At 40.4% G+C, this 14,235-nt stretch overlaps 1 protein-coding gene across 3 annotated transcripts in view; it reads right to left on the minus strand.

The window, feature by feature from the left end:
- Positions 1 to 14,235, minus strand: part of LOC129783221 (sorting nexin-18-like) — a 140,689-nt gene that overhangs the window by 90,515 nt on the left and 35,939 nt on the right. Inside the window, exon 2 of one of the 3 annotated variants that reach the window (XM_055793102.1) lies at positions 10,525 to 12,479. The exons of the other annotated variants lie outside the window; for them this stretch is intronic. Within the exon in view, the coding sequence (XP_055649077.1) occupies positions 12,466 to 12,479 (14 nt within the window). The 3' untranslated portion in view covers positions 10,525 to 12,465. Of the gene's footprint in view, positions 1 to 10,524; positions 12,480 to 14,235 lie in introns of those variants that run through there. 3 annotated transcript variants of the gene reach the window in all.

The raw sequence follows: 14,235 nt of genomic DNA on the forward strand, positions 1-14,235 counted from the left end.
TATACATTGCCTTGAAGAAATGCTTTTCTATACTCCCTAGAGTGACAATAAGCTAACAGAGAAACCTCTCTGCCTAGATCTTTCAGGAGGATAACCTTCATTCTGTATGCTGGGGAAGCAGGTTTCTTTTCTTGTCAGCCTGAATTCACACATGTAGTAAACACCATTAAACAGTAAAAATGCAGTTCATCAGCAGTAATATTATTTTCCATCCTATTCTTCCTGTGCCTGCTTAATGTTGAATATGCCTTCCCCCAGCACCCTGACACATCTCTGCAACTCAGATTTGGAACATGACTTTGTGCATGGCCATGCCTGGGTTTGCTCTATGAGCACTGAGTTGGGAGCGAACTGAGCAGCATGGCTGCTGCTCACTGAATTTCATTCCCACTTCTCATGTCCCCCTGCCTGCTGTGGCTCATTCTCTGCCCATCTCCAACCCCTCACCAGGCAGTCAGGTAAAATGGAGGGTCAAGGTATGCTCTTACTACAGGCAAGTTAAAACAGCAGATGATTGGTAGACTTGGGGAAAAAGAGTTTGTCGCATTTTTGAAATGTAATGGGAGTTGTGTCTTGCATTATAAATAAAATCTGGAATTCCTAAATGCAGAGAAGCATGCATGATTTTCCTCCATTCAACTTCTAACAACAACTTCTTAACTGGGGGGGTGTGTGTTTTTAATAGCAAATACTTAAAATATTTCCTGTTATCATGTTGGGAGAGGGGTCCGCCGGAGTCAAGAAATTACTTTTTCTGTTTTAATTAAATTAATCAAAGATAGTTTAAACAAACAAAATCCTGGAAAAGGAATTTAAGCAATAATTACATTTAAGTACAAACCATTCCTCACCTCTTCAGCAGAAATGTAGTTTTTTACTTGATCATGTGAGTTTCAGTAGCTTAACCCTACACCTCTGTTTTAGAGGAATAAATGTAAGAATGTAGTTTTGGTTTTAAGATTCATCCCCAGATGCTTGGAAATTGCTATTATGAGCATGTTGCATTTGGCAGTGCTGCTAGTATGTACCCAAAGAAGTAAAATACAGAATAACAAAGGAAAAAAACCCAGTATGTGTAAAAGAAAGGACAGCCAGTGAGGAAAGGCTCCATTTCCAGTCTGAGTGCTGCAAACAACAAGTTTGACCATAATATAAGGACCATAGTCATAGGACTGACTTGCTCTTTATCTTCCTCATGGTATCTCATTCTACATTCAAAACTCACCATTTCCCAGCAGTACTCCAGCTTCCCATATGTTGTTTAATTACATGAGATAGTGATGAGCTAGGTTTGAGCTGAGTTCCATGGCTTGTGTGACGTGCAGAATCACGACTCTACAGCCTGTGAGGTTATAAAGTAAAGTTGTTCTTTTACGTAACCAAGTGGTCCATCCCTCATAAGAGGTTCGTAAAAAAAAAGAGAACAGGCTGGTTGAATTTCTGCTTCCAACTGATCTAACAAATCTCTTCCCAAGAGAGCCTTGGGTGAATTGGGCATATACAAAAATTTATGTATAACCACTTGTTTGCCAATTTGTGTTTTAAAGGCTTACTAAAGAATGCCTTTTCACTCTGGCCAGTAGCACCTTTAGCCACTATATAATCTTTTCCAGTTGGTGCTAATTCTTTATTTAAAACAGAGTAGGTGGCTTCTGTATCCACTAGGAATTCCACCTTTTGTTGCTGTTTCCCTAGCTTCATTATAACCAGTGGATCCACTAGGGTAGATTCCCCAGGTCTCTGTCAGTCTTCCTTCGAATATGCTTGTATCCTTGGTCCCGTCTTACTCCTTTTTTTCCTTTCCAGACAATCGTTTTTCCAATGACCCTTCTGTTTACACCATGCACATTGGTCCCTTCCTAATTTCCCTCCCCTTTGGGGCTTTTGCCTATCTCTCGTGTCCCAATCTTCCTCTTCTTGTACTGTTGCCACTATCCTTTGACCCCCTTCTACTTTCCTAATTCCATCTTCCCTATTACTATAAACTCTCCATGCCTCATCTAACAAGACCTCCAGGTTTCGGCTCTCAGTTGGTCTCAATTTCTGTAATTTCCGTTGTATGTCTCCAGCAGACTGGCCGAGGAACAAGGACACCAATTGTTGGGTTCCTACCTCATCACCAGGATCTAAAGGAGTATTACAACACATTACACCACACAGCCGGTCCAAGAACTCGGAGGGTGACTCAGAGGGGCCTTGTCTAATTGCATATAGGGCAGACCAATTTATAGTCTTTGGAATTGCCTTTTCCAATCCTTTTGCAATCCAATCCTGATATGCTTGTAATCTATCCACGTGTGCTGACCTGTTCACATCCCATTTTGGGTCTTGGAGAGGAAAATAATCTTTACTATCCTCTCCTATGGCTTTATAATGTTCTTCAGCCAAATCTCCAGCCACTTAGATCACCAATTGCCTTTCTGATTCTGTCAATGCTTCCAGCAGCACTTGGATATCATTCCAATCTGGATTATGCTCTCGTATCAGGAAGCGATAATATTCTGTAACGTTCATGGGGTCAGCACAATATTCCTCTGCCACCTTTCTCCAGTTTTCCAGATCAAAGCTGTTAAAGGGTACCTGGATTAACATTGTTCTTCCGTCTAGCCCAACTGCCTGCCTCAATGGGGCTTGAATCACTGGCCCAGCCACTTGGTTCAAGGGGGCCTGGATTACTGGCTTTTGGGTCTTGGGTTGGCTACGGGTGCGTGCTGAGATTGGGCTATCAGGTGTTGGGAGAAGGGTTCGCCGGGTCAAGAAATTACTCAATATGAGTTATGCATCTTGCTCACCTTTATTAGCTTCTAACACTTCTTATATAGACTCGATACACAAGCATGTTCCCAAAGCAAAAATATAATTGGTTATTATTCCCTAAGCGCGCGCTGCTCTCACACAGCTAATTATCATGATTAGAACAAGCATTCTATCCATGCAGCTATTTGCGTTAGCTATGTTTTAGCCTTGCGGTTTGCTACTCCCTTTATTCCCATTCTGCTCCCTATCTCCCTTGGCCTTGCACCTGTCTTCCTTAACAGCTGCAGCTTGTTACAGCCACGGCCTGTTAGTACAACAAAGTTACTTGGTCTCAGGATTCAAGAATAGATCAAGGCCACTTCCTTGTTAACTTCAGCACAACAACTTCAGCACAATTCTAATTCCAGGCCTATTCTAATTCCAGGCCTGGATTGTGCAGATCTTAGGGATTCTATGGCCACACTTCTGCAGCCATTCTTCTACAATTCCCCCTTTTTTCTTTTGCACAAGCCAGGCCTGACTGGTTATGTTAAAAACTGCTCTCTTTAAACAAGAAAAAGCACAGCTAAAAACTAAAAGCATTACAATAATGATTATAACAAAGTGTATTCCTTCCATCAATAACGTCTTTAACCAACCTGTTATCCCCAATCCTCTCAACCATTCATCGAAGGGATTATCATCAGCAAGAATATGCTTCATGTTTCCCTGCAGTTGTGACAACTTCTTGTGCATAGATATGGAATGATCGGAAAGGTTCATACAACATCCCTTCAAAATCCTCACAACCGTGTCCATGTGCTAATAACAAAAAATCTATTGCAGCTCTATTTTGTAATGTAGCATGCCTAACACTATCTACATCAAGCAATAACGAACTTAAAATCTGCGATGTAAGATTAAATTGTTTCTCTCCCCAGCCCGCTAACCTTCGTATATTCTTAGCATTTAATGCAGCCATTGCCCCCGACATAAATATGGAGGCTAGGACATTTGCTGTTACAGACTGTAGATCGACTCGGTCATTACATGTTTCATCAAAGGTGCGCAGTGCCCTCCGTGTTCTATGAGATTGTGGAGTCATTTTTAATAAGTCTTTCATATGTGGAGCAAACAAAGTCAAACGTCCTAAATAACATGGCCCACCGACAGGATGCATAGTTATTCCTGGCCACGCTCTGTCCCCACATATCAGAAAGACTCCCGGTGGCAACTGATAACCCCCTGATACATTTACATGGAAACCCCCAGTTTTCAATTCACCCCAAATAGGTGAACTGGTTAGATTTTGAAACCCTGTATAAAACCCCCATTCACCTTGATGTGTTAGCCATAACTGCCACGGGTCACCACACCAAATTACTCCAGTGCCATTCACGGGCTGAAGTGGTGATGACATGTGGGTACAGTCTGCCATACCAGTTGCAGTTACATTAACATATTCAACAGGTACAACGCTAGCCAATAGGTCTAACTCCTGCAAAGGTAAATGATGTGGCTGATTTAAATTCTCAATAACCGTCTTCTGCCATGCTGCATTACGCATAGAAGGCCAAACATATTGTCCATTTGGACTCATACATGTACCATTCTGATTGGAAGTCAGATCCACTGTTTTAACATTCCAAAAACCATCAAAATTTGTTTCATTCTCTTGCAGGGGAATACCAATTAAACAAGTTCTAAAGGGGTTGTCAGCTTGTTGCAGACTCAAACAAAAGTCTGTTACCCCTGTGATATTTGCCCATGTCACCCATATGTTTGTTCTAGGCAAGATGTCAAAAATACTTTGGCCAATGGGTAAAAAATTCATCAAGACCGTAAACCTAGTCCACCACTTAAACATGTTTAGTCCTACAATTTCCACCCCTTTTTTTTTTTCCCCACATTCCACCCCACAAATCTGTGCTTTCACAGATTCTGATGATGTATGCTGTCTCCAATCAGCATGGTATTACACTAGTCGTATGCTTTCTCTTGCTTCATGCCCAGTTACTAATCAAACACATACACTCTTTACACCACTTACATTTAAGCTTTGGCTTACAGAACCGTTTTACCCCACATAGCATACATTGGCACAATACCCACGGGTTACATCCCTTACAACATAGACAGTTCATTCCATCTGCTCGCTCTGAGTCTTCTCTTCCGTTTTCTGATCTTGACATACAGGTCACACAAACTTGCTAGGGACCCATATAGGTCCTTTATCTGTGGAGATACAAAAATAACCTCTACCAATAAATAACACCAGATTAGGTCCTTCCCATACGCCTGAAGCCATATTTTTATACAGAACATTCAAACCAGGAACTGCAGCTGTTTGGTTCCCTCGCGCTGTTTGGTGATGTATAGCAACAGGTGGTCCCTCTCTATCCTCCATAAGGGAGAGAGAGTTTAAGGTAAACAACACCTTAGTCAACCGTTTAGTTACGTCTATGTCCTGCCATACTCCCTGTCTCTGAAGATAATCCTTCAGGGTATGGTTTGCCCTTTCAACAACTGCTTGCCCCGTTGGGGAGTGAGGAATCCCTTTAAGGTGTTTAATTCCCCAAGTTGTCATAAACCTAGCGACTCGTTGACTACTATACGCTGGACCATTGTCTGTCTTTATTTCTAAGGGTACTCCCACGAAAGCCAAACAAGACATTAAGTGTCTCTCCACATGTAATGCCTTTTCACGGGTTTGTGCAGTGGCCCATATAAAATGAGAATAGGTGTCAATTGTGACATGCACATACTTAAGCTTCCCAAAGTCAGGTACATGTGTTACATCCATTTGCCAAACCTGAAGTGCCTTCAGACCTTTTGGATTAGTGCCCACCCCTAAACCAGGTCCATGATGACTACATTGAGGGCAGGAGCAGACAATACCTTTTGCATCTGCTATGGGTATTTGATACTGTCGATGTAAAGACTTTGCATTCTGATGAAACATCTCATGGCTCTTACGAGCTTCTTCAGACTTACTTGTTGGAGGAGTTATTGCCAGACAGCTGACTGCTTCATCAGTTCTAGCATTACCTTCACCCAAACCAATGGTCCACTGATGACTTCTAATATGCATAATACAAAACTCATGTTTTCTCTGTCGAAGAGTACTACGCAGTTGTATAAACATTTCACCAAGATGTTGGTTCTTTGTCTCTCTCAACAAGGCATCTTCAATGCGCTGTACTACACCAACTACGTACAATGAGTCTGATACTATGTTTACAGGTGTATTGCTCCAGCTTCCCCATGCCCAACACACTGCTTTCAGTTCTAAGGTTTGAAGGTTGTCCCGTGGTTCACCGGTGATCACTTGTTTCTGCCACTGATTATGGGATTGCCAAACACACACAGCAGCCTTCTTCGTCTTTCGTCCTGCATCTGTAAACACCGTTGGCCTGTCAACTGGCCTTTTTGAGCATAACGGTCTCGCAATCCACTGATAATGTTCTAACATCTTCCAGAGAGGTCCTTTTGGCCGGTTGTTGTGTACAACACCTGTATAGCCCATCAAGGCTTCCTGTATGGCTGTTGAATGTCTCAGGAGCCACTCATAATCATCACCACGGACTGGAATACTGATATCTGCCAGTTCAGTCCCATCAATTTCAACAATCCTGTCCCTTCCTTTTCTCACCAAGGCTGCTAATGCTTCAGGGCGACGTAAAATACGATGTCTGGGTTGCAATGGCAAAAACAACCACTCTAAAACTGTTACCGAAATCTGTGATTTTATACGGCAGGTTCCAAATATAGAGGACCCGATTGACCTCTGGGGGCAGCCGGATGTTAGCTCGCTTGGCCGCTTGCATCGCCATGGCGCCGATCGGAGGCGGGGGGGTGCTGCCTTGGAGAGAAACCGCGGCCGGGAAGGGGCCTGCCCGGCCGCGCGCCGCCGCTCGCCGCTGCCGCGGGGGACCCGAATGCTATCCCATACGCTAATAACCCGGGTAATTCCTTTTTACAATCTATGTCCTGAACGCTCCGCTTTTCTAAAAAGCATTTGAGCGAATCATACGTCGCTTGTCTCTCCATACCTTCGTCAGCGCTGTTGCAGCCTTTGCGAGACTTCGGCGACGCGTGGCCGGCGGGACCCTCTGTAGGTGCTCCCGGGCGCGGGACTGTGCCCTTCCGCCTCCTGCACTGCTTTCAGGACCGGTACCCGAATCTCCGTCGAACCGTGGCTTGCAGGTTCAGCCCTCTCTAGGGTCCCTGTTCGGGCACCATTTGTTGCGACGGAGGGAAGACACAGTCACTCAGTATGAGTGATCAGCAGACTTCGTTTATTGTACCTTACAGTCATCCTTTATGCCTTGTTATAATTAGCTCATACATATTACAAAAGTTAAGCTCATTATTGGTTAGTTGCCTAAATACCAAGCCCGCCCCTAGTTTCTCTTCTGTAGTTATCTGTTCTCACCTGCAACATTCTTTTCCCACCGCAATCTTCCTGTTATTTTGTAACTTTTGCTTTACTTCAGATAAGCTGAGAGCGATGTGCATTTTTGTCCAGCCAGCTGGACTATGTCTATGTGAACTTTTTCAGCTAGCCAGTTATCCACAAAATCTTTCAGCAATTTTAAGTACTTCTTACTAGCTTACATCTAAAGGTGGCACCAAACAGGCTTTTAAGATAAATCTCTGTTTTTACAGAGTTTAAGTTGGTCTATTACAGTGTTGATATGGAGAAATAGTGTGAAATAGGGACAATGGACATCGATTGTGATTATATAGGTCTGCTCAAGGAATGTGGGTATGGTGACTGGTCATGGGTGTGGTGTCTGGTCACATAGCCACACAGCTTTGAGGAAACGCCTACCCTTCTTCCTCTAACAAAGGGGCTATTTATAAAAAGGATGAGAAAAGGATGAGAGACATTCCAGTGTTATCTAGAGGGAGGGAGTGCTAAGTCTTCTTGCTGGAGAAGATCAGATGGTCACAAGGACATGAATCACCTACAAACCTGCAAGACCACCACATTCCAGGCAAAGGACTGATAAGCTAATTAACATACGAAGCAAGAGTAAGCAGGTTTAGGTAACAAATATGTATAGGCGTTAATTGAATATTCATTTGTTTTACTGTATAAATGTGAGATGGTTCGTCACTTCGGGCATGCATGTTTGTGGAGGAGCGATCCCCCGTGCATCTGCGTGCAATAAACATACCTACTTTATAACTTTTGAGTTACAGAGTTTAATTCCATACGTCAGTGTAATCATCATAGGTTCTGAACACTAATTTCTCCTGTTTAGGATGTTAAGAAGAGGCACTTTTCTGTCAGAATGATGCTATATACTTAACAGCTTTTGTAAATGCCCTGTTCATAATTCCAACTTCAAGACAACAACCTAAATCAGAAATGATGCTGTGCATGTCTGATATAAATTGATCTTCAGTAAAACTGGCATATGAGCAGAAATGTCTCCTCTGAATCTGTAGAAGACGAATATAAATCATGGCCAAAATGACTGTAACCATCATTATAGTGACTTCTTCAAAATTTTCGTGAGATTCATGGGATGTGGATGGACAGGAGAAGGCAGGTAAGACTGCATAGAGATATCCATATACCATTATCAAGAGAAGGAAGTATAAATGCAGGTTCCACCTACTCATACATCCTCTACTTTACTGGGGTACTATGAAAGACCTGCTTTTGAACATTGTTCTCTGTAAGGCTGAAGGGAAGCCGAGAGCGAGTAAAATTTAAGGTGTTTTGCTTGTCCATCATCATCTGCTTAGCTCCACTACTGTCCTAAGATGAGCAAATACAACATGCATAGACATTTTACATAAATTCATATGAAAAGAGTGAAAATCCAAATGAAATGCAGATACTGCTCCAGTTTTTCCCTAGTGTCCTTTAAACGCTCTCTCTTAGAAATCTGAATGCTGCAGTATCTCTGTAAGGACAAAAAGAAGTAGTCTCCTTGTTGCAGTAAAAAATATGCAAGGTACACCATCATTAATGTAACCAATTAAAACATTATATTCATATATATAAGAAATGCTATATATTATATATGGTTATTTATACACTAATTATTTTTAAAATGTAAATATTTTTAAATTATTAATATAGTATGCATTATAATACATAGAGAATAATATAGTATTATAAAGGCAGAAGAGAACTGTTTGCCTTTTTAGTAGGAAGGGATCTACCTACCCTTCTGAGTTTGGACTTCTATAAAACTGCAAGCAACTTGAAAATGCAGTGTCATTATCATATTTGAGAAAATAGATCTTTATTCAGTATACTGCCAGTTAGCTGGCATAGCTATTCATGCATATAAAGATTCAAAATGGTAAGTCTGAAAAAAATAGAATAGCAAATTGCTTTTTACCACGAGACAAAAATGCAATGTAGCATGAATCTGCTTTTCATATTGTTATGAAAGAATCGCATGTAGGCATAAAGAGGGTAGTTCAGTTCATCATGATTATGGAAGTTGTCCACCTGTGAGGTGTACCTACCTAAAACAAAGGCTGAAACCATCTCTTCTCCTTGCTTTGCTATAAGATCACTGACAAGACTTGAACAGATTGTTTAAATGTATTTATTGTTATCGATTTCATGAGACATCCACTCAAAAATACGCTTTTCACTAGCTGATGTGTTTTTAAAAATTATTTTTAATTTAAATTCTCATGGCCTTCATGAAAGATATAAACAAGATTGTGTAGAAAGCATTTGCCATTTGTTTGCTCTAGTCTGCTGATAAAACTAATGTTTTGGGGGCTAAGCCAAACGTGATTTCATTTTTTTCAATTAGAATTTCAAATTCTGTGTTATTTGAACAAGGCAATTTAAAATAAGTAAGGTACCAGCTGGATGAGTTTATACAGTCTGCACACATTAACTTGGCATTTTAACTGTTCAAATGAAGTCATGGAAAGATGCTGGAAAGGCTGAAACATGTCCTTGTTTGTTTCAGAGGTGACTTGCAAAATAAAAAAATCAGCTAGCTTGTTTGTTTTTAATAATGTGCTTACAAAGACTTGGAAGAGCTCTGAGAACTACTGTCTGTTTTCAGTCTACCAACTCTTGTTTTCCCTGTTTAGATAGAAGTCCTTTTAGCAAAACCTGGAGTTCTCTCAGCTGCGAGAACTACCTCACCATCTAGATTCTTCATAAGCTTCAAGCTGAAAAGGTATTACATAGTCTTTGAAATAAAATTACTTCCTCTTTCTACAAAATAATTTTTACTTCTTCAATATCTACACTGTCCTGCTACTCCGTAGCTGTCCACAAGGTTTTCCCAGTAGACAGGGCCTTAATCCTTGTGGTGAGCAAGTACCTGTAAGAGTATAAGAGCTGACAATGCCTTTGGTCAAATCTATGTGTGTGAGCTGTGATCAAACTTCTCCAGCCTGTTGGGATGAAATGGGCAGTCTGGATAGACTTTCTTGTGTGCAGTAATGCACACAATCTTTCCCATGGGAGGAACAATTATACTCTTCCTCTGCTACCAGCTGTTTTAAAAAAAAAATCACTGGGATTTTATCGGCTATGAAACATCTCTCCATCATTGAATTTGTATGATATCAGGCTAACGGGTTCCAAAAGGTAACAGGAAAGGGAAACAAATCATGACTGCATGAATCTTGCTCCTTTAGAAAGGTAAAGTAAGAAGAGATGGGGGAGGGAGAGGAAAAGAGAAAAACCAAACATATTTAAGAAGACCAATTAATCTTTTAGGTAGAGAGGACATAGAAGTCAATTCCCCCCCCCCCCCCCCCCCCCGTTTAATCTTCAAGTAAGGCCATTGCTCAATTTTAGTCTTGCTCATTGTTGTCATCTGTGTAATTTACACACACCAAGGAAGCTATAATTTTATACAATGTCTAGATTCTTTCATGTATTAGCCATCTAAAAGTCTGTTTCCTTCAGGTTACTGGGAGGTAATATTGGGTCATTCAGCAGCAAGCAAACACCACTACATCATTGCTGTAACAGCAATGGGGAAACTGAGAGGGCAAGATATACAACAGTTGTCCTAGAGCAATCCATCCTTTTTCATCAAAGTCCTTGAACAGATGAAATATAGGTACCCATCTCTTTTTACTGTTGTGAAGGTCATCTGGCTAGGATTACATGCCTAGCTCTTAGGAAGTAAAGTTACCTGAGTCGAACCCCATACAAAGTGTATGTATCTGAAGGATGGAGAGAAAAGGAGGGGAAAAAAAAGGTGGATAAAGGAAAAACAGGGACGGAAAAAAAATGTCTGCACAACAAATTTAAGAGGCTAGAAAGCAACAAGCAAGAGATAAGAACACTGATTTTAAATTGTGATATAAAAATTTAGGTGTGAATTCTGACCAGTCTGATTTATTAATGAGCACACATATCCTTCCTCCCTTCCCCCCAAAAATAATTTGCTGGAAATGTTATAGAGAGCTCCATGGTTCAATGCTGTTTGGGATTTTTCAATGCTTTAAATTTTGATGCATTTCCAGCTCTGGAATGTTTTTTTGCCTATTATTTTGAAAAATATTCTAAAAACACTCCCAGTACATTCTTTAAACATTTCTAGAATAAAGTTTGCTTCAGGTAAATAAAACCATTTGCCTTATTTTTCATAAATGGTTGATCAAGAAGCAAAAGGGTCATTCAGATATTTTTTTAAATAATTCTTTTAAATCTTGGCATGCAGAGGAAATGTAATTGCCACCTACATATCAGAAAACATTTAGGCCACTTTCTCAAATCTGTTTTGCAAAAATCATAACCAAAAGTTTATCAAGCATTAACATCGTAATGTTAAGAGAAATCTGGAAAGCAGAGATGAAACAGCAAGTTAGTATTTCTTACACTTTCAGGAATCACAAGAGGCCCATTATAGTAATTCCTCAAACAAACCTGAATGAAAGAAACCCCAAATACCATAACTTCTCTACTCTCACTAAGCAAATACCAAGACAAGATAGCCAGACCAGCATGAGCTACAGTACTAGCATACACTGTCGCAAATTCTCACATGCGCATAAATTTTCTGAACCAGAACTTGCATGGGCCTGCAGTGAGCATTTATGTTAAAGATTATGTAAGTCAGAAGAACTCATCAATTGAGTGAAGCTCTAGCAATTAATATTTAGGAATTATTTTGCCAAGAATGCCTAGGGAATTTCCACAAGTAGACCTTAAAAACACAGAAAAGGTGGCATTATCCATTACAAATGAAGATGGGAGGCTGCTTTTCTTCTCAAAATTAAAGCAACTGAAACTACTATTTCTTGAAAGACATACCAGTTCTGCAAAAGCTATTACAAAAGTGCAGCTTAGTTTTCAAGTCTACTAAACCAGAAGTTTATCCTCAACTGACATGTGGGAGTTCAAATCCTTCCTCCATCTCTTCTGGAGCAGGAACTTCAACTCTTCCCTCCCTCACAGAAAATTCCTTAAACACTGAGTACACATGATGAAGGAGAGGAATCTTTTAAAATCTCCTATTGAAGTTATTGCCATTTCATAAAATACTTACAATATTAGTAAGATAATAAGCAGTTTGAACATATGAACATATTCCCACAGTCCATTGGTGTGGGTATGTCTCAAGCTAGCTCGACGGCGTCAGTGAGCGAAAACCAACCTTGGGAGAGAGACACAGTTATGCTTGTTGGAAGGAAGCCATGGGAGCAAGAAGAGAAACTAAGATACGGAGTTGGAGTTGTCTGCAGAGTATGTGGCCTTGTAGATAAAGGGACTTGCTAAGTTGCTGTGTCTGCAATAGAAAAAAAGAGCTAAGAGTGGAAAATTACTGAGCATAGTTACAGGCTGATACGTCAGCCTGCTGTAAAGCTATAAAAGGCTTGCTTGATTTTAAAAAGTGTCTTCGAGTCTTCAATCCGCTCTCAGAGTCCGTGCATCAATATGCCACACATTGGTTCACATTTAACAAAAGTGACCAAAATTACAAACCCTTTCTGTATACTTCAGATCATGTATGATGTCCTCAACACAGAATGTAGAAAGACCTGGACCCCAGAGCAATTAAAAGCAGAATGGTTAACACATTTTCCTGCTGATACGCAGAAAAAGCAATAGTGGGGCTTACATGGCTTTGGTTCATAATTCTAGGGGAAAAGATAAAGCCAAAACAGAAAAAAAAAATTAATTCTGGCTCAGAGATTCTCTGGCCTTCTTTTTGCAGAAGAAAAGTTGCAGAAATGATTCAAAAACCCCAGACATGCAGACTTCTCAGTCCATACCAGAAACCACACTTCCAAATCACATTAAGCAGCTGTTCAACTATCTGCAGTAGAGCAAAATTGTAACAGGACAAGGCAGTCTAATATTCTATCCATAGATATGGGTATGTTTTGGGCATAGCAACCTGTGGTGAAAATTTATTTAATCGATTACTGCTTATGAAAGTCTTTGTCTTTAATTAGGGATTGCTTAATTTGGACAGGGAGCTCAGGGAGCTCAAGTACAACCTTAATGAGCAGGTGGTGTTTGTCTTGAGCCCCCTGAACAAGCAAGATATGAGCAGGAAGATCCAGACAATATTGTGTGCAGCTGTGTCATGACAGTAACTCTACCACACTCAGGTATCTGGCCAACATCCCTGTGTGAACCTTATGAATCATGAAACAGTGCACACCTGCACTTAGCCTAAACTTAAAAGTTTACATACACTAGGTGTGTAAACTATTTTTGTTTTTCACCGAGTATAAAGGCAGGCAAGCTCCAGGACTGGGCCAGAAGCCTCACCTACGGGTGGAGGCACTGCATAGGAATTTTCCCTGTTACAGAGAGACTCCTGGCGCTGGCTGCAACGGGGCTTCTCAGCCAAAGTGTGGGCCTGGATGATGTTTCTTTTCTTAGTCTCTGTAACACTTTGCAGTAATGATCTGATGCTTTGCTCCTATTGCTCTTTTATCATAATGTGCATAATAACTAGTACTGTTTCCTTTTATCATATTGCATGCTATTTTTACTTTATTATAATGTACTATAATAAACTACATTTATTCTTATATTTGATTTGGAATTCATTTTTGCTTGGTATTCAGTCAATCAGCAAAACACAGCCTTAAATTTTTGGTCCTTCTCAGGTCTAGGGTAATATAGAAATGGAATCTAGAAAAGGCTTTGGTTTTTATCCCAAGTGGACAATACATTTGTACTATGTTGAAGAAAAATGGAGTTGTACCCCTAACTTCAGAGTTCATCTTTTTAAAGTCATGGTCATGTAATCAACATGTCAATCATCCTGCTGTTTCTACCATTTCTAAGGGCACTTTGGGGTTATTTTACTGCACAAAGCAGCTGCACATTGAAAAATAAAACACTGAAAGAAAGACATGTCAGCTCTATTTTTCATATGATCTATTATCACCAACTGATTTTTGTTTGGTCTATACAGACAATAATTCTCAAATACTGACAACTATCCCAGTTAGTAAATTTAAAAGAAAGCTCTTATGTTGTAAGAACACCAAACTGTTCGTATTTTCATCTGAAGTTTACAATTT

This window comes from Falco peregrinus, chromosome W, assembly GCF_023634155.1.
Source record: "Falco peregrinus isolate bFalPer1 chromosome W, bFalPer1.pri, whole genome shotgun sequence".
NCBI classification, from domain to species: Eukaryota; Metazoa; Chordata; class Aves; order Falconiformes; family Falconidae; genus Falco; species Falco peregrinus.